At 41.4% G+C, this 21396-nt stretch overlaps 1 protein-coding gene across 1 annotated transcript; it reads left to right on the top strand.

The window, feature by feature from the left end:
* Positions 1-274: 274 nt before the first annotated feature.
* Positions 275-18792, top strand: LOC108702864 (ATPase family AAA domain-containing protein 5). Its single transcript, XM_018238612.2, has 23 exons — positions 275-536; positions 1849-3503; positions 4278-4365; positions 4504-4650; positions 4803-4923; positions 6456-6519; positions 8469-8647; positions 8826-8983; positions 9203-9356; positions 9467-9745; positions 11061-11157; positions 11237-11313; positions 11469-11611; positions 11694-11844; positions 12069-12239; positions 12765-12901; positions 14264-14357; positions 14913-14977; positions 15074-15254; positions 15393-15538; positions 15992-16791; positions 17176-17334; positions 17525-18792. The coding sequence occupies exons 1-23, from the start codon at positions 486-488 to the stop codon at positions 17601-17603; spliced, it is 5196 nt and encodes a 1731-aa protein (XP_018094101.1). The 5' UTR covers positions 275-485; the 3' UTR covers positions 17604-18792.
* The last annotated feature ends 2604 nt before the right edge of the window (positions 18793-21396 follow it).

The raw sequence follows: 21396 nt of genomic DNA, 5'->3' as shown, positions 1-21396 counted from the left end.
AATATGCTTATATTACAAAAGAAAATAACTCTCCCCAGAATCAATACAATTTAAAATAAACCCTTTCTTATTGGCCTCTATTGTTCTAAGATAAATGGCGAAAAACATTTTTAATGCTTGTGTTGCTCCCCAACTCCATTTACTTCTGAATGTTGATCAGGGTTCAAAAGGTTGGGGACTCCTGCACTAGAACGCAACCCTAGAGGGACGGTCCTTTCCAGGGACAGGAACTAGTCACTTCCATAGGCGCAAAGTCGTAGTTCCAGCAGTTCCGGGCGCGTACTGATGATCTCAGGCTACTGCCAGCCAATGGGGACGCTCGTTGACGTTTGGTTGGGAGCGCGCGCTGCCCGGGACTGTCTGATGGTTGGTGCGCGCTCGGGTGACGCTGGTTTGCGCGGGAAATTCTATTCTGCTTCTCGGCTCGGTTCTGGACAGGCTCGTCCCGTAATGAATTGCTTTCTGTGACGGTGGTATCCGGAGGGATGGTCGGGATACTCGCTATGTCTGCTTCCCTGGAGGAATATGGGAGCCAGGTGGGACCGCAGTTTTGTATGTCGCTGCGATTGTGTCACACTGTGTTTGTGAGGAGTGGATGCGCGCAGTTGTCTCTTTACCCCATGTCAGTGCGGGGTCATGATCTGACCTGGGCTTTAGATTCGCCTCCCAATGTGACCAACAATTCGCTCGGCCGGTATCCCCCGAACGGCAAGTAGCACAGTCTGTGCCGGGGGGAGGTTCGTGCCATTGTGTGGGGGTAGGGACAAGGTTTTTTTGGTTCGGTCAGTATTGTAGTGAGACAGTGGCTGACATTATAGTTGTGTGTGACATTATAGTTGTGTGTGACATTATAGTTGTGTGTGTGTGTGTGACATTATAGTTGTGTGTGTGTGTGTGACATTATAGTTGTGTGTGTGTGTATGTGTGTGACATTATAGTTGTGTGTATGTGTGTGACATTATAGTTGTGTGTGACATTATAGTTGTGTGTGTGTGACATTATAGTTGTGTGTGTATAGTCAGGCAGCAGAATAGAGGGGAGCTGTAAAGGAGCAGCTGTAGTTATGTCAGGAGCCCTGTGTGAGCTACAAACGCATTAGCTTTGCTTTCTTAGTTTCTAAGCCTTTTTGATAGAATATCGGGTCCTTTTGATGCAAATGAGAGGCACTATGGAAGGGAATATTGTGCTGAATGAACTGATCTGTCCTTTTGCCATAATGCAGAGCACCGTCTGCTTATCTGTTTGTATCCACAAACCCTATAGGATAGAGCCCTGTCCTTACTGTAAGTTTGCTTCATTCCCAGTCATTGATCTGCCTGTGTGCTGATGTATGGAACAACTGCAAGCGCAATGTGTGTAGTTCTTGAAATTGTCTGCATGACTACAACATACGTGAGTTGTCTTCTGCCTATTAGTAGCCATTGACTTGGCACAGTCATTTCATGTAAAGTCCAAAAAAAATCCTCTATATTCATGCTGTATTAAAAATATATAAATTGATTGAATCATCTAAAATGCATTACCCCCCATGGATGGTAATGTTGTATTTTAGATGATTCAATACATTTATATATTTTTAATACAGCATGACTTTAGAGGATTTTTTTTGGACTTTACATGTATTACCTCTGTTTGGTCACTAGAGGTCTCTGTCATGCTTCATGCAATTAATACTGCTTTCTAGTCCCAACATCCAAAACACTCTTTTCAACAGTTGTTTCGTACCACTATCATCATCATCATTATGCAGCACTGCATGGTTCATACATGTAGTTCATCCCCTAATTTAAAGGTTAATGTATTTCCTCAGGTGCACCTCCTAACCCTTTATTATGTTTCCTTCCCCAGCCATGCAAGAAATCTAGAAAGGACGAGGAGGCTCCCATCAAGACCATCACAAATTATTTCTCACCAGTGTCCAAGAACCCAGAGAAGGTGCTTTCATCTCCCAGGTCCAACAACATAGCAGACTACTTTAAGCGGAATTCTCCCACCAATGAGAAGGAGCAGACACCAAAAGCAAAAAAAGCAGCTATCCAGCAAGACAGCCTTCCGGCAGGCACGGTGGATTGTGCAGGAGCAAGCAGCAAGCCTTCCAAGTGCAGGAAAAGGACTAATTTAACGAGTAATCTGAAGCCAGAAACTGAGTACGACCTTGGTGTGCAAAAGGGAATCGACACAGATCTGGACAGTGAGAATGTTTGTGGGAAAACTGGCTTCATGGGTAGTGATACAGCAGCCTTGCTTGCTGAGATCTGCAGTAACAAAGAAGATCTTCAGTATGGGGTTGTGGGTTCCACTGGTCCTGGTACCCCAGGGTCCAAGGATGCTCTAAATAATGCTGCATCTAATATGGATCCAAATATTCCATCTAAGTTAAGGAAACAGGCCAAAGCTAAAGGGGCACAGCCAAACATAGTGCAGAGAAAGCAGGATGATGAGTTAGAGAAACCACTAGTTACTTCGGGCACATCTCTGGATAGCACAGGAAACACTATGGATTCAAGCCTTGCGGTAAATGTAGGGGACAGCTTGCATGGAAAGGACAGTGTTTTGGTTGTTTCTTTTGAAGAATTTATTAAAAATCAGGGTGAAAAGGACACTGAATCCAGTTTAGAGGGGAAAGATATAACACCCAATCTTTCAAGTGAAGATGTTCTGAACGAGAACCCTCTGAGAAATGAAGAATGGACCCGGAAGCCTTCTCCAAAAATTGTAACTGTGCATGCTCAGATTCACATGTCTCCACCACTGTCACATTCATGTTCAGCCACGGCAGTGCCAAAGAAAATAGCTTCCATCTTTTTGAAAAAAAAAGATTCTGAGGTTGAAAAAAAGACAGTTGAGCTTGTTTCTGAGCAAGAGCCTGTTGATCTCATAGTCCAGAAACGGAAATCAAACGTTGTTATCCTGGAGGATGATCTGCAGTTAGCAGTGGTCGAAGTGGAAAACCTTGATGACGCTAAACAAAAGAGCACAGTTGTGGAAAGACAGCAATTTATGAAAGCTTTCAGGCAACCTGGGGAAGCAGGGAAAAGTGTTGTGAAGAAATCTATCCCCAAAAACAAGAGTCTTGTTGAAATTCCTGCACAAGAGGGGCTTGATGAGGGGCAACAGAGTACCTTAGACAATAATGTAGGAACCGAAGGGCATCAAATCAAAGAGGGTGCTGATGATCAAGAAGAAATCCCAAAATCAAAAGATGCAGTGGGGATTAAGAAGAAATCTATTTCAAAGAATGCAGGAAAAACTACTCCTACACTGAAATGCAAAAAGCTTAAAGAGCCCAGCAGTGTCGCTTCTACAGCTAGTGGCAACCTGAGAAGAAGTTCAAGGCTTAACACATCTGAAACACCTGCTCTAAAGTCACCTGTCAAAGGACATTCTACAAATGACCTTCCTTTACAAATGACCACACCAAAAGGGAGAATCCCCTGCCAGAAAAGTGATATTTGCTTGGCAGAAGTCATTAGTACACCCACAAAGACAAATAGTCCAATACGGTAAGTAAATGTACAGCAGACCATTATTGTGATCAGCATATAAACATGAACACAGCACAGAGTCCCTCTTCTTCTGCTTGTTTACCCAGGGAGAAACCTCCAGGTGTGGGGTGTCATGTCCTGTATTTTTTTTAGTAGGAGGGTTGAGGCTAATGCTACAAAGAGAGGTTATATTTAGTATTTAGATACTTTGTGGGCAACGTAATGTGCAGATTTAGGCGTTTTTTGTGACTTATATATGATGAACTGGGAATGACATAAAACTTCCATTCATCATCTTCATTGACTGCTGAAACAATCCCATACACAGTCTGCAATCAACTCTGCCTTTACATATGCAGCTTAGTTGTTCGGCTGATACCAGGGGCCTCCAAATCAAAGCTTTACTCAGATCTTTGCTGGGAGCCCCTTTTCTGATATCTTACCCAGTGTTCACAGCATATAAATCCCCATTGGCATCAGTAAGGAGCACCACTTTGCACAGATGATTAGCTCCCACAAGTGCTTTCCAGTAGCTGGGGTAACCTTGTAGTTCTTATCATTTGTAGCATTTGGCTCTTGTCCAAAAAATGTGGTCCTTTCAGGTTGGCTGTCCATGACTTAAGCACTGGGTATTTGTTAATGGCCTTATAGCATGTTCCCTTAATGTACCCGAGTTTTGTTGTCTGCACATTAAGCCGTGGCATAAATTCTCTGCTTAAGTGTAAAAGGCTTGGTACAAGTTTTTATTGAGACCAGTAGATATATAATGCTATGTTTTCTTTTCTGTCACAGAATGAGATTTACCCACCTGAGTATCAGAGCTAGGGAAAGAAATCAAAGCCTTGGGGCAGATAATCTGTTCACCCGAAGAAGTAACATGGTAAAGAAAAATGTTTTTGCTTTGGTTATATATAAAGCTTGCAGGATCTCATCTTGCCTAGATTTGAACAAAATATTCTTCTATTTATGTAGTCAGAAGTTCAGTTGTTGGAATTTAATGGCAATTTCCTTAATACAGGTTTTGACTAATTCCAAAAAAATAAACAAGGCAAAAAAGTTGCTTGAGAAAGCAAAAGCCATTCAGCAGAATATCGCCAAGCCTGAGACCGCGAGGAGGCTGTCGGCAAGACAAGCGGCCCGTGCTGCAGACAAGAAAGTCTTGCAGGTTTGTTACAGTAGTGTGTGTGAGTTGGGCTTCTCCTTGACTGTTTCATTGTGGTCCTGCATTAGAGGGAGCTTTCGGAAGACCTTCATCAGAAAAAGTTGCTGTGGTATAAAATATGACATTTCAAATCTGTTAATATTTTTCAAATATAGGAATCCATATTAATTGTGGATGATTGCCCCTGTGAAGTGGGAAAGAAAAACAGTCTAAGGAGTTTAAATGATGTGTTGGGAAAGAAGGAGAAAATTCAGAAAACCGCAAGTATATCCATTGGTAACCACTGTAATATTTAGCTTTTCGGTGTCCTGTCCACAGACTGTTTTCACTTGATTGGTTAAAAGGCTCTAATTCTGTGTTGTTTATTCTTCCAGGAAGTTTGTTTGGTAAAGGGGTTAAATCATGTATACTTAGAGGGGTCATCAGAGCACTTTTATATTTATTGTTTTCAGCAGCTTTATACTGCTTCAACTCAATGGCTCTCTTTTGAAGGGCATGAGTGCCATTTGACCTAACTGTCTGTGAACTTCTGTATTCATTTAACTGTTGGGTTGCGTGACTCTTGAGTCAGAAGCCTTGTATGAGCAGTCTAAAACATGCAAATATCTGACACCTCCCCCCCAAAAATAAAAAATAAATTAATTTAAAATATAAAGGTGCTCTGAAAAGCACCCTATTTGCATCAATCCACTTTTTTTTTTATTCAGATCCCCCTTAACACTCTTTCCTAACTCTAATACTATCTGCTGTACCTGCCAGTTACACCATCTCTGGAAATCTATTCCCCCAATTATCTCCTCTCATTATAGTACTATCTGTGGTTGTGTCTGCCTCACCAGGAATTAATTCCCCAACTCTATTCCTTAATGGTAAACTCCTGAAATATTTTAGTGAACAAGGTTCCTGAAGTGTTGTTTGGGCCAATTACTTGGAGTAGTTTGTCTTCAGACCTTATACCCTTATTGTAGATAGTGGTACAACTTTGTGCAGTCTATACAAGAATGTGCAAATCAGGGAGCAATTGGCTGTGATGCTTGTGCTGACAACAAAGTTTGCTTGATGTCTTATGTAATGTATCTACCAACTAAGATGTTGACTGCATTACTGCAAAGATACATCAGAATCCATCTTACACTTGATTACTTTACACATGAGCTGATAAAGTAGGTGTTAGTGTGGTTATCCTATATAAAAAGGCATAATGATTCGATGTGCGGTGCACAATATTTTGCTGACACCTCTGTTGCTAACTGGCATTGCTTGCTACAGCTGTTTATTATCCACCAGGACCCCAAGGTCCTCCTACATTGTTTATGTTCCTGTTCTGCCTTTATTTTGGGGTTGCTGTACTGTTACTAGGGATGCACTGAATCCAGGATTTCGGTTCAGGATTCGCCCTTTTTCAGCAGGATTCGGATTCGACCAAATCCTTCTGCCCGGCAAAATCTGAATTCTAATTTTAATATTAGGGACCGGAAGGGAAATCGTGTGACTTAGTCACAAAACAAGGAAGTAAAAAATGTTTTCCCCTTCCCATCCTTAATTTGCATATGCAAATTAGTATTTGGTTCGGTATTCGGCTGAATCTTTCACGAAGGATTCGGTGGTTCGGCTGAATCCAAAATAGTAGATTCGGTGCATCCCTAACTGTTACCAAAATCTCTTTACCTCCTCTGCATTGAAGTTTGTTTTGCTAGGACAGCCATCCGCTCCCACATCCCCCACCCCCAGCTCTTTGTAAATACATGGAGGCTACTCTTTATCTGCAGCATTGTCAATGTGCCTCTTTTCAATCATTTCTTTCAAAGGGCAAAGTAAATCTCCTGGGAAAAAACTGAAGAAGCATCCTTCAATCACAGTCATCGATGAAGGGTTGGTTGTGCTGTTTCTTGCTTTGTTCATTGCTTGGAGACAATGTTTTAAGCTGCCTGGGTATCATATTGTATATAGCATCTTAGTGTGGGGAGATTGTCATTGGTGTATTTTGATAGTGGGGTCTCACTTATTCAAAAGAAAACCAAAAATTAATTTCCTTTAGTAACTTATGACCATCGATACCCTCTTCACCCAAATTTACATACACATGCAGTAACCACTTGGTAACAACTGTCATAATACAGGGCATGTTAACCCTTAAATGCCTTAGGACTTGATCCCCTGGAAGCCATACAATAATACCATTAGGTAGTGATCATGAATACATATAAAATGGCAATATTTATTTGTCTACCATGCCAACAAATGTAAATTATAACCACGTTAAAAACATTATGACACCTATAAGAAGCGGACCCCCTCCCTCCTAATAGTTGTATTGCAAAACTGAAATGCAATTAATATATTTTATATATATATATATATATATATATATATTATTATTATGGAAATCTATTATCTGAGCAGCATGAGTAATCAATATGAGCTGCATTAGTAATTGGTGTTACTTGGTAGTGATGAACTATAATGCCCCCCAGATGTTTGTGCCATGCGTGAAATGCCTTGTGGCTTATAAGATTTTATAGTTATTTTGTTAAATCTGTGGTGATTGTTTCAGCTTGTGCTTTATATGCCAAAGGATAGTCTCCCATTTATAGACAACCTCCCATCCTGGCGTCTGTTATCGATGTCCAGTGTCACTCAATATAATGTCAGTTGATTACCTTGTCTTTGAATACACTGACTTATTTGTGTTTGAGCTATAGTTCAGTACTTAAAAGCGTACTAAATCAAATCATCGCACACAATGTAAATACGCAATTTCTGCGATGGTGGATAAGTCGGTTCGATCTATAGTGTCGGGCGCTCCACACACCACTGTGATTACTGCAAGATTTCCCTTTCTTGCATCCAGTGAAAATCAGATCCAACTGACTCACAATGTGCTTGGACAAAGACAATTCAGTCCAAGATAAATCCACAGGATCAGATTGGTGCCCTTTCTCCCAAAGGCGTCCTTAATCCTCAACAGCCGTTTCGCTACCCAGTGTAGCAACAAAGCACGCTGAAGTATAGCTCACACACAAATAAGTCAGTGTATTCAAAGATAGGTTAATCCATTGATTATTTGGTCACACTAGACATCGATAACAGACACCAGGATGGGAGGTTGTCTATAAAGGGGATAGTATCCCTTGGCATTTAAAGCACAAGTTGAAACTTACCTATGGAACATTCACCACAGATTTTGCAAAATAACTATAAAATCGTATAAGCCACGAGGCAATATTCCCGTTGAGTGCGGTACTATGTCACTTTAAATATATATAGTATTTATCTCAGGTGTTACATAAATATCACTAAGGGCAGAAGAGAACTCTGTATTGGTCTATTTGTTTGAAGCAGATGAATGGGCTGCAGGTTGGAAATGATTCCTGGGGCTTAAGCTGGCCATAGACGCAAAGATCCGATCGTACGAATCGTGGATTCGTACGATTTTCGGACCATGTGTGGAGAGTCCCGACATTTTTCGTCCGTCGGAGATCGGTCGTTTGGTCGATCGGACAGGTTAGAAAATTTCTGTCGCCTGCCGATAATATCTCTGCGTGTATTGCCGATCGTACGATTTTCAGTGGGAGACTGTCACTAGTGTTGTCAGACATAAGTATCGTACGATTGCTGTCAGGGGCAGAACATTGGGTGATCTGTTCTTATTTGATCGGAATGGTAAAGACTTTGATCTGAATGGTTAGTGGAGGGTCGGGAGATGGGAAAGTCCGATCGTACGTTGATTCGTACGATCGGATCTTTGCGTCTATGGCCAGCTTTAGTCAGGAAGAATTCTGGCAGCATATATATGTTTACTGTCCTCTTTTCTGTTAAAGACCAGAAATCTCTGAAAACTCTGTTGATGAAGAGCAGTTCCGAACAAAACGGGAATTCCTCATGAGTGGTTTGCCAGACTCCTTAAAAAGGCACATTGCAAAAACCACAGCACTTATGGAGGCATACGCTCTGTCTGGCTCTTCCTTTCAGGCAGTAGTACATGTGCAGCAAAGAGATGGTATGTGTTTTTGTTTTTTTGTTTTTGGCTGTGAGCAATATCTTTGGGAATGCATGCAGATTATTAATGTTTTGGGAGAAATTGTGCATAATCTGCCAGATGCTTCAGACAAACTTGACTTTTATATGTAACAGGTCCTCATACTAATGTCTTCTTTCTTTGCCATATTCTTGTATAGACTGCCGAATGTGGGACATGACTTTTCCTCCCTGCCCTCATCTCAATTACTTAGTTGACCACAATCCTGCTGTGCCTGATATTGCCAAGCTGACCCTGTCTCTTGGCGAGTTCACCTCTGTGAAGGTCAAGCCTGCCGTCTGCATGGCTCCTATTATGGTTAGTGAGGTTTCTGGAATATTTACTTTTCTGAGACTGCAAAAGCCAAGGCAGAATAGAGTTTAAAATTAGGCAGTTGGTAACAGGTGGTTGTGATGTTTTTATGAAATTAAAGTGTTCTGCCTCCTAAGGTGTGTAGTTTTACCAAAGTTCAAATATACTGAAGGGTTTGAGTCTTCTGTAAAATGTCAGATAAGATTTCCCCCCCTTATTTTTCAGGTGAATAAAAGGTTGGTGTTATCTGATGCAGCAAGAGACTTACTTTTAGAGGAAATTCACTTTAGTAATCCTATGTTTCCTGCGAAGAGGTTTCTCTCCATATTTCTTAAAAAGCAAAGTGATGCAGTTGCCCTTCTGGACTCTTACAAACCAGGTTTGTGTTTCTCCTTACAGAGATTGTGGTGACTACACCTTTATCCTCATCTTCCTCATTATTAGCTATTGTCTGTGTTCTTACTTTGAGCACTTTCCACCTCTCCCCAGGATTTCAGTCTCAACTAACAGAAGCAGTTTTTCCGGAGACTGAAACTCGGGGCAAGAGGAAAAGAAAAGATTCTCCTGGCAATAAGTCAAAAAGAAAAAGATCTGATGGGAAAGCCGAAGAGCAGAATGAAATCTACGATTTAACATCCACTCCAGATGAGGCTTCCTCACAACCTAGTACCACAGCTGAGATTTGTGGTCTTGTTCAAAGGCAACAAAAGTATAAAACTACCTCCGAGCTGGATATACGTTCCCAGGATATGAAATCTGCTTCTATAGGTGCCACTGCCTCTGATAAATACATCTTTGTTAGATTAAATATTGGGAGACTTCTTCATATTGTGATTGGGTATGCAGCTGTGCTTAGTGTTAGGGTTTACCATATTTCTCGGTTTTCAATGAAGAGCAAACTTGTGGAACTGTGCACATTTTTCTGTTTGGCTAGCGTTTAAGGCTGCCCATAAACTAGAAGGTCCACTCATTTGGCAAGGTCGCCAAATGAGCAGATCTTTCCCTTAATATGCCAACCTAAGGTGGGCTTTAAAATATTAATGTACATTAAGTTACCATGTTGATCGTTTTTAGGTGAACTACTTTTGTAAGTAATTGTTGTTTGAAGTTCCTAAACTTGACTGTTTTGCCAACCATTCTCAACCTGTCAGTGAAGGTGGCCATACACGGAGAGATCCGCTCGTTTGGCAATGTCGCCAAACGATCGGATCCTAATGATGGCTTACGGGCAGTTGGATCGCGGGACCGCATCAACGAACAGATGCGGCCGCAAATTTAGTCTCGTCCGATCGACATCTGGCCGACCTTCGGGCCCTAGGGCCAAACAATTGGATTACAATTGGATGGCTGGAATATCAAGCAATGATGCGGTCCTTGATCCAACAGGAAAATCAAACCTGTCTGATTGAGCTGTTTAATTTTGACCAGATATTGTTCAGTCGGCTCATCAGAGAGTGCCTCACATGAGTTGGTCTAAAGGGCCTGAATCAGCAACTTAAATCTGCCCATGTATCGCTACCTATAGTCAGCTACTTTTAAGTTGCTACACCTGTAACAAAGACAGATTGCTCACCCCAACCCCTGGGCCACATCAGAATTCTTGTAATCTCTAACTGAATATCCAGATTGTCTGTTGTGATCTGAGGGGTAATGGGGGGGGGGGGGACAGAACAATGGAGAGCTTGTGCTAGAGAGGAAATACAAAAATCGTTTTATTAAAACTACTGTAAAAATGAGAATAATACTTGTTACTGTTGGTCGCATACATAAAATAGATGGGTCCAGGTACCCTTTAAATTCCTATCATTACAGATACATTGAAATAAAATATTGTACAGGGAAGATACTAGTTTTCTTTTCATGACTCGTGTCCTTTTTACTTTTCTCTCATTTTGGGCCAACCAGATCCTCTCCTGCCCCGAGACTTGCATTTATCTAAATATTGGTGGACAGTCTCATCCTTTCCATGGAATATTTTTTTATTGAGCAGTGTAATTATATAAAAACTATTAATAGCTGGCTCAGTGGGTGGTGTTTCAGCCCAACAATAAAGATAAGTAATGTAATATCTCTTCTGAATTAGATACCATCTGTGACGATGTTCTGTGGACAGAGAAGTATCAGCCCCAGAATACTTGTGAAATGATTGGCAATTCTGCCGCCATTCAGCAGTTACACAGGTAATAAATGATGCATTGTATTTGTTAGTGTATTAATTCATTTTGTTACTGTTTCATAATTGGTCTAATTTTTCTACAGCTGGCTTAAAGATTGGAAAGTCAGAGCTGAAAAAGACGAAAGAATGCAGATGCAAAAGAAAGAGAAAGAGAAGTCAGGTATTTCTAAGATTAACAAGTTAAGGCACCATTTTTGCAAAGTTGGCTTAGTCTGGTATTGTGGAGCTGATACATGAGAGTTTTTATACAGATTGGTGAGTGTTAAAGTGCAAGACTCACAAGGCCTCAAGCATTTTCTTTTTCTTATTGCAAAGACACATGGGAGCAGAGTGACTTTATGACAATGGACTCTGATAGTGAAGAGGAGTCTCTGTGTAACACTGTACTTATCACTGGTCCTCCTGGAGTTGGTAAAACCGCAGCGGTATATGCATGTGCCCAAGAGCTTGGCTTCAAGGTAAATAAACTGGTTGCTGTGTCAGGTTTATGCAACATCCTTTTATCTGTATGTGTGAGAGCCTTTCTAACCATCTTCCTAGGTATTTGAAGTTAACGCGTCCTGTCAGCGCAGTGGAAGGCAAATCTTGGCACAGCTAAAGGAAGCTACCCAGTCACACCAAGTGGATCAGCAAGGGGTCACTGCCCACAAACCATGTTTCTTTAGCAATTTCAGCTCCACAAAGTCTCCCAGTAAGTAATCTTATGAATGGCCCTGTTCTCACAGTAAGCAGAGTGGAAGAACAGGAGAACAAATTATGCACTATACACAATAAGTGATGCACAATAATCCAGCCTCCGAATTCATTTGCTTTCTAGATGTCAATTCAGCTTAAAGCCAGACCTGAAAGGCAAATAAATGCAAAGCCCAATTTCATAGTGTCTAAGAATATTAATCTACCCTTTTTTACTCTAAGGAAAACTAAACTCACCAAAGAATGTAGTTTCATCCCCAAGAAAACCGCCAGCCTCACCCAGAGGCACAGGACTTAGAAAGGGGCTGGCACCCAAGTCTCTGGCAAATTTCTTCAAACCGCCTGCTAATAAGAGAACTGAAGAGAAACCCAATGCTGCAGAGACTTCCAAAGGTACATGCTGAACAAGAGATTGTTGGGCTTAAAGAGGATGTAGCCATTTTATGCATTCACTGCTCTATGGGCTGCACTTAAACCATGGCCTCCAGTGCCTAATTGTCAGACATTGAACTGTAAAATTATGAAAGCCTTCTGCCATGTTTGTCATTTCCTTATTGCCTTTATATACATAGTTACTGAGCTTTATCTAAATTCTTAGAGCAAACTCCCCATAAGGTTCAAATGACCTTACAGTAAAGAGACCAGTACTGCCCACCAGTATGTCAGTAGTATTTCTTTTTAAAAGCTCCCTTATATAGAGAAACTTTCAATAAGGAGAATAGTAGAGCCCTCCATTATGTCTGTGTTTTGTTCTTTCTTCTTACTAGTCTCTTTACATTGAGGGACTTTAAGGATACTGGTAATGCCCACTGATTTCTCTGTTATGTAATCTGTAGGTTCCCTTATCCTTGTGAAAGTTGGTACATGGCAGTAATAATGATGACATCTGCAGTTAATGGGCCCATGTGCTTTTTGCAGGGGTTGGGAAGGGTGTGTTTGGTCTTGGGGAAGTTGAAACCAAGCCGAACAAGAGTCAAGATGCAGCTACAGAAAAAGAGTCTGGATTGGAGGAAAAACATCGAAAAACAGCAACATCACTTATTCTATTTGAAGAGGTATATTCACTCAATTTATTCATTAGACTAAGCTACCACACAGACCACTAATGCAGAGACTACTTTAGAAGTTGGTACCTGGAGGTTCTACTGCTAAGTGTTAAATTAGAATCACTTATTTCTTTTGAATCACAACAAACAACATACAAAATACCGTAAGTAAAAAATCATATTACATTGTAATAAAAATGATACAAAAAATGGGTACCGGTAAGCAAAACATTTTGCATTTTTGTACATTGTTGTTGGTACAAAGTACATACAAGGTCATACTTGTGTCATAGAACATTAATAGTCTTAATTACAGATGTTAATTATCCCCATTATTGTTCAAACTATCTAATCAACATTGCTAGACACGGTCAAATATGTCAGGGATTCCCCACTCGGTATATACCTGAAGTTCCAATGTAACATGTGATAAATAGACCCAACACCATAGTATGAGAAACATCCCCATATCATGATGCTTGTGCCACCATGTTTCACTGTCTTCACACGGTACTGTGACTTGAATTCAGTGTTTGGGGGCATCTGACAAACTGTCTGCGACCTCTAGACCCAAAAAGAACAATTTTGTTTTCATCAGTCCACAAAATGTTGGGCCATTTCTCTTTAGGCCAGTCAATGTGTTCTTTGACATCCTACGCATGTTTTTCAACAATGGGACTTTGCGGGGGCTTCTTGCTGATAGCTTGGCTTCACATAGGAGTCTTCTAATTGTAACAGTATCACAGGTAACTTTAGATCTTCCTGGTGCTGATCATTGGCCGAGTTTTTGCCATTTTGGCTATTCTTCTATCCATTCGGATGGTAGTTTTCCATATCTTCCACGTCTTTGAAGTTTTGGTTTCCATTTTAAAGCATTTGAGATCATTTTGACTGAGCAGCCTATCATTTTCTGCACTTCTCTGTATGTTTTCCACACTAAAAATAATCATTGTAATAATAAAAATGGGATATTCCATTTTCAGGAATACTTCAAGGGAGTACTGCCTCCTGACTCCAGCAAGAACAGAATGTTATAAGAATTATCTGTTTGATCAGGCTTGCAGAGCTACACCTCCTTGCAGTCTAATGATCTGCAATTGCTTAATAGGACAATCTGCTTTGTTTATACATCAAAAATGTGTTTTTTCTTTTGGAGTACTTAAACACTTATTCGTTCTGGGGCATTTGTGACCACATACAAAAATGTTTGGGTAAAAAGATCATATTCCATATTGGTACTCTCCCCCTAGGCTGATAAAGAAAGAACCTTCCATTGGGATCTGGCAATTGGATAGACTGGAATCTATATACTGATGTCAAATAACTGACTGGTTTGGCAACATTGCCCACTTTACTGTGTTCTCATTTCAGGTAGATGTAATATTTGATGATGACGTTGGATTTTTGAGTGCAATCAAGACTTTCATGAGCACCACAAAACGGCCGGTGATTCTCACCACAAGTGGTAAGTCAAACACCAGAGCTGTTGGGCACTGCCAGCATAGAGTACTTTTGCTGAAGGTGACAGATAAATCTGCTATAAACATTGTGCTTATGGATAAGATAAGATACAGGAGCTGTTCTGCCCAGGAATATAATTGTCACTCCAAATATCCCTTTGTTACACTGCACAAAGGCAGGATACCCTATACAGTGAAACCTCAATTTTACATCCCATGAGTTTGTTTTCCCTTATTTTACATTGTTGTTTTGTGGTCCCACCTATATATTATGCATATTACATTTCCCTGATTTTACATTTTCCTGGATTTTACACCATTTTTTTGTGGTCGCCTGAAAATGTAAAATGGGGGTTCTACTGTATATCACTTCATATAGAACCCATAAGCTCCTGGATTCTGCAGAATGGGACATTTTTTATTGAAAATATTATTTAGGCAGTTTCGATATGGGCAAATAAATCACTGAAACATAAAAGCTAGGATAGATACAGGGTTTGGCTGAACAGGAAGAAAGCTGACACATATTTAATTGCAATCTTATTGTGTTCCTCTCCTAGATCCTACATTTGGGTTAATGTTTGATGGCTTCTTTGAACATATTCACTTTAAAACCCCTTCAGTGGTAAGTTGCATCATAATGTCAGATCGTGGTCTCTCCTAAGGACGGGGGGTTAGTTTTGCCACAGTTTGGGTTTGGAAAATTTCTTTATTTTTCCAGACCAATGTTGCAACTTACCTGCAAGTTCTTTGCTTGGCTGAAAACCTTAGAACAGAAACAAAGGATTTTATAACATTTGTATCTGCCAATAAGTGTGACATCAGGCAGAGCCTTCTCCATCTTCAGTTTTGGGCCGGTAGTGGCGGAGGTAGATTGGTGGAAAAGTCACTGCAACTCTGTGGTAAGTTGATACCTTTCTTTTCTGTAATCTGTGTATACATGACAACAATCCGTAAATAAGATGGACTTGTGTAGTGTGAGGCTGTGTATCCAACGCATTGCTGACTATTGTCCCATTTAATGTTATTTTCTGTACAAGGCCAGGAGAGTGGCCCAAATGCCGAGGGCCTAAATAACCGGGCTGAGCTTATTGAGCTCCCAAAATGCAACATCGGCTGCACAGAGAATTTCATGGGTCTCAATAACATTATTTCACCCACAGACGGCCTTTTGTCATTTATAAAGGTGAGTGACTTTGTTTTATATCAGAATTAAACTTCATTATCTCTACTGAGAGGTGCAATATACAGTAAACATTTCTTTAGGCTTTCTGTAATTTTTGGAACTTTCTGTTGCCTGCTGTAGCTTTCATGTGTTGGTTTAACAGTGGCCTTAATTAACCGTATGTGCTAAGGAGGTGAGTGTCAATATACACGACTGAATACCCCTATAAATAAATCAGGGTGACCTCCAATGTTTCTCTATATAATTAACCTTGTTATGAGCTACGGTGTCCTAGCCTTAAGGCCATTTAGAGTGCTTGTACCTTGGATACTCCTGGAACTATAGCAGGGTGACTTTTACCTCAGTGTTTCTACATATCTGTATTCACACGCGTGTATATTATACACACTACCTGTATGTCATTTTATCTAGCACTTCTTTTTGTGCAGCTCATATTAATGTTTGTCTTTCTAGAATAACGTTCCCCAGACACAAGAAAGAAATGTGCTCCAGCAATTGCTTACTGAATTCCAGATGAACAATGTGTATTTCACACTGAGTAATTTGGAATTCCTACTTCCTCTGCCAGTTAATGTTCAACTGCCAACTCTGGCCACCTTGCCTGAGAATATCCCAGCAGGGCTTGAGAAGAAAGGCAACGCTGATGAGAGCCCATTGAAAGTGTCAGCGCAGATGAAAAAGAGAAAGAAGCTCCTATTCTTAAACAATAGTGATTTGTATGATAGTGATTCTGTTGATGAAATGCTTAACTTGGTATCTGGTGTTCAATCCCAAGAGGAGACAGGACAAGACCTTCCTGTAGCTGATAGAGAGAAATTAGGAGTACAGCCTGCCCCTCAAAAGCACAGACTCAGCCTGGAGGAGCAGAAAACCTCTCTGGTAGTATACCACTGCCTGGGGTCACTTGCAGACTTTGTTGACAATATGTCCCAGATAGATTGCTGTACATATAATCCCAGGGACCAAGCAGATTTTTGCAACGCCAACTGGACAGAAAGTCAAATAAAGGATGGACTGTGTGATGGACTGAGGGTAGAGACCAGGGACTGGAGCAACAGCCAGACCTCAGGGGAAGTCAGAGCAACCATCGAAGCACTTGCTTTTCAAAAATGTTTGTCGAAGCTCTCGGCAGCCATTGATACATCGCTGGAAGCATGCACAGCATCCAGCCATGACCTCATGGAGGCACTCACTTTGCATGTGTCTGAAGAGAGGGCTAATGCCTGCTTCTGCCAGAGTGCAGCCAATTCCAGGTAATTAATAACCTTCTGGATGTTACTTTTTAATGATATGCATCCTTTTTTAGAGATTGCCATTATTTGAAAAAGTTGGACGGGGCAAGCAGGGAAACAGTTTGGAGTTAAGATGTTCAGGTTTGAAGGCTAGTTAGCCATTATTGGAACTAGGGTTGTTTTGGTGCATGTGAAGAAAAAGTTGTGGCGTTGGCAAGACTATAGCAAGGGAAGGTGTAGTGAGATGTTGGTGAAGTGGGTGAAACAATACAAATGTAGGGAGAGACTGGTAGGGTGGGGTGAGAGAGACTATAGCAAGGGCAGGGGAAGGTGAGAATAAAGTGATGCTAGTGAAACTAGCTTGAAGAGACAGCTGGTGCATTGTTCTGTCTGTTTGTATTACAGTGTGGCAGAGAAGAGGCTGTCTGTAGTTAGGACAGTTCTGTCCAGCAGATCCTTCTTAAGCTTGGGCAACAGGCAAGCCAATGTAACAGAGTACCTTCCTGCTCTGCGCTGTATCTGTCGCTTGCAACGGCTGAAAGAGCAAGAGAAGACTAAAAGAAGGTGGGTGCCATATTCACATACACCAACTTACACTCTGCAGGTCACAGTAATAAGGTTGCACTTCCTGTTCACATTCTAGATTTTGTGTCTCCCAAATTTGACCACCTGTGGGGTTAGAACTAGAGGTTTTAGAATCAATGTTGCCAGCTTGGAAGAAAATAATTTTGTTTTCTTTTTTTTTTTCTTCCAGGTTTCTCCATTATTTTGAAGGCATTCATCTAGAATTATCTAAAACAACAGTGGGCAGCCTGGCAGCTGACTTTCCATAATGTATTTAATTATATAGGAACAATTGATGCTTCATGGGATCTGCATTAGGCTAAGGTCACACTGGGCGATAAGTCGCCCACGATTTTTAAAAGAAAGTCGCATCGACAAGGCGATCGCCTTTGTGCTGAAGGAAAGTTTAGAGCGACTTTTACCAGGAAGCGATTCTCATCCCATAGTACTGTGCGCTAAGTCTTGCCTTGCGTGTTTTGTTTGACTGTACTGGTGCGGCCTCTTGTAGCATCTTGACGTCAGCGCGAAAATTTCCTTATTATCATGGCTACTATTCTTTGTGTGTGTTTGTTTGTGGGAGATTTCTGTGCTTCTCTATGTATATGCTATTTCTCACCTATCGCTCCAAAAAGGGTCTCTGCACATTTTAAAGCTACAGGCAATCTCAAATCAAGCTGTGTACATATTAGCTCACGATTTGCATGCACTGTGATGTGTCGACAAAACGAACGTCTTCTCGACAGGACTCGCTTTTAAAAATTGCAGGCGACTTATCGCCCGGTGTGACCTTAGCTTTAGGGACAAAACAGTCTTTCTTGGGTGTCACTCAGAGCCTCTTGGGACTGCATTTTCTTTGCCAGTTCTGTAGGTTCCTATTTCTACAGTTCTCCAGCACCAAAATAGCCTTTCTTGCATACGTCCTTATTTTGTAGTTTTTCTTTACTCATTCTGGGTGATGCCAAGTGCTTCCAGAATTAAGGCTATTCATACAGAGCATCTGTTGCCTCAATTCAATTTTCAAAACTATCCATGTGTTATAACATTAAGCTTTATTCCCAAACTCACTGAACCATGCGCACCTCACACAGGATCTATTTGCAGCAGCCCCAGACAGTGTTATTAAATATAGTGTGGCAATGTGTCTGTCCCTATTATACTCTGTAGGCCTAGTACAAAGAAAGCCTGGTCTCCTAAATACAGCTGGATGTGTACGGATTCAACATTCCAAGTTGGAAACTAATAGTATACAGTGTGCCTGGTGGGCGAATGATGAGAAGTTGTAATATACAGAGTGCACTAAATGTGTATAGGAATGTAAAAACCCTTTGTACAGTATATAAAGCAGATCCTGAGCTGGGAAACTGTATATTATCCGACACACAAGTCTTGTATCATGCAAATACATTTTATGAAATCATGTGCAGCCTTTTAAATAATATTAAATGTTTTACAAAATAAGCTTTTTTTTTTTTTTTTCCCCCTCCTGTTGTGATTCTCCATACAGCAGACTGTGCCCCTCTGGATTCTTATGGGAGGAAGTGGGTACATGAAGAATATTGGCGATTACTGACTAATCTTCTGGAAGTTTGGGTGTGATTGCTGCAGTTCCTGTTCATGGGCAAGATGTTGTTTCTATGTATTAGAGTGTACAGGGGGTAGGAGTGAGCTACAGGGTTGTACTAGCATGAGCGAGCTCTACACCCACTAACCTCATACCATTAACCAAACTGTAGCGGCAGGTAAACACCAGTGCAGAACTAACATTGCCAACATCCCCTTGCTGGACAGCTTCTGTTTGTCCTTCAGATGCTTAAACATCTGTGTATGTGTCCCGAAAGAATGAACAACTTCCCTATAGGGCAGGGGAAGCCCCACCATGTTACGGTTAGGCTTTTGGGCACGTGTTTGGGAATTGTCACATATCCTGCTCTTTACAGTGCCTAGGAACAGAACTGAAGGCAGAGCGATAATCTTCATGGGTATAAGGAGACTTGTGGTTGTACACAAGTATGAGTGACTACAAGGCCAAGATGCCCTAAAATCCTGTGTGAGGTCCTAGAACACAGCAAGTTCATAGAAGGCAATAGCCGGAAGCAATGCATCACTCCTTGTTCCTGTTCTGCCCTCAGGGTTGTAAGTGGTTCCTGTAATGGAAGATTGCATCTTGGGGGAATTGAACTCTGGGCTTCTCCTGGCCGACAGTATGAGTCACCAGCTGCTTGGCAATCTCTAGGCCACTGGTGCGTGATTCCCCCACCATGATATCAGTGTTTCCCCACAGTGCTTCTTGCCATGCTTAGTACCCTGTGCTCTCCATCGGCTGGGTATTGTGTGTTTAGCATAGCTGTAAGAGCACTGTAAGAGCAGGAGGGAGTGTGCTAGCAACCTATACTAAGCAACCACAATTTCCTTTGTTGGCCGCAAACAGTTGCAGCACCTAAAAATAACCACACTTTGTTTGGCCAATACTATGTTTCCTGCAGTGTCCCGCACTTGGGATTTCCTAATTATAAAGTCTCAATGCTACATAAATTCCACCATACATGGGCCCGATAAAAGCTGCCGACAGGCCAAGTCAACAGCTTATTGGTTCGTGTGTGGGGCCATCCGAGGGGCTTCCCCGATTGATATCTTGCCTGAAAGTCGGGCAGATTGCGATTGGACAGGTTAAAATCCTGTTGCGGCCGCATCTGTGCATTTATGCAGTCCCGTAATCCAACCGCCTGTATCGGATGTGTTATGTTCCAATCGTAGGGCCCTAGGGCCTAGATCAGCCCGATATCGCCCACCTCAATGTGGACATATCGGGGAGAGATCTGCTTGTTTGGCAACATCGCCAAACGAGCGGATCTCTACGTCTATGGCCACCTTAAGGCTTGTGATGGTCAAACACATTGATGTACAGTAGGAAGTATGTGCAACCCCAGTGAAGTTCCAGGTAGTGTTCTGTACTGTGTTAGCCAGTTGAAAACTTTCTAGGGTAAATCTTTTTATATGAAGCCTAACTAAGATAATAACAGCAAGCTTTCAGAACATTTCAGTTCCATCTTACAGCTGGAAGACCACTCCAAGGAACTGAACCAAATCAGCATGTGCCCCAGAGAAAAAGAAAGATTCCCCCTTCTCCAAATTGTCTAACCCATCCTTAACTATCTACCGGCCAGTACAGATGCTTTAGGGAGAGAATTCTGCACCTTTTTTGATTGGTGCATCCAACAAAGGAACATTGCAAGTCACAATGTGTGGGTGATTCAGCTTTTTCTGTTCCACTTTACCATAGAACTTACTTTTAGAGCAGAAGTACTGAATACTATTCATCTCAGCTGCACCCCACTCTAGTCTGCTGTTACACTTAGCATGGGCACTGGGCAATATCCAACTCAGACACAACCTCCCTACTTGTACATTGACACTAGCCCTTATCGTTAAGCATGTGCACTGGGCAATTTGCTCAGTGACGCCGGCAACCAATGGGTATTTTTACTCTTCCAATCTAGTTTTGCCATTTCCAGAGATGCATCGCCTAGAAACGAAAGAGCCAGGTTGATTTTATCTAACGTGTCACAAGTATTCGTGTGTGATGGAGAATTATTTTAACTCATGACACCAAAACCTAGCTGTGCATGCCACACTAAGCTGCAGAAGCTGGTTGAAGGATAGCTGCTGAATGTAGGAAATCTCTTTTGAGTGCCGACTCCATCTTCTTATCCATGGGATCCCAGAATGAATCGTCAGAGGGAAGAGAGTATTTCTCTATAATCGGAGAATCGCTGAGTCTCCTTAGGGGACTTCTGCCAAAACTGCTCATGAGCATCAGCTACTGGAAATTTAGCATAACATTTTTGTGGAATGGTGTTGCGCTTATCTGGGTCTGACCACTCATTTGAAATGGTCTGAGTGATCGATTTACTTGTAGGAAAAGATCTGGCCTTTTTTGGTGCATTACCCAATACCTTATCCACTTTAGAAATTGGTGGTTGTGTTTCTTTAATTTCTAGTATGTCACAAAGGTGCTTTAGCAACAATTTGACATCATCAGGTTGTTTATGAGAGGTGGATTCA

Source organism: Xenopus laevis, chromosome 9_10S (genome assembly GCF_017654675.1).
Source record: "Xenopus laevis strain J_2021 chromosome 9_10S, Xenopus_laevis_v10.1, whole genome shotgun sequence".
In the NCBI taxonomy this organism is placed as follows: Eukaryota; Metazoa; Chordata; class Amphibia; order Anura; family Pipidae; genus Xenopus; species Xenopus laevis.
Note: the sequence above shows the minus strand (reverse complement) of the source record. Positions and strands in the feature narration are given on the sequence as shown.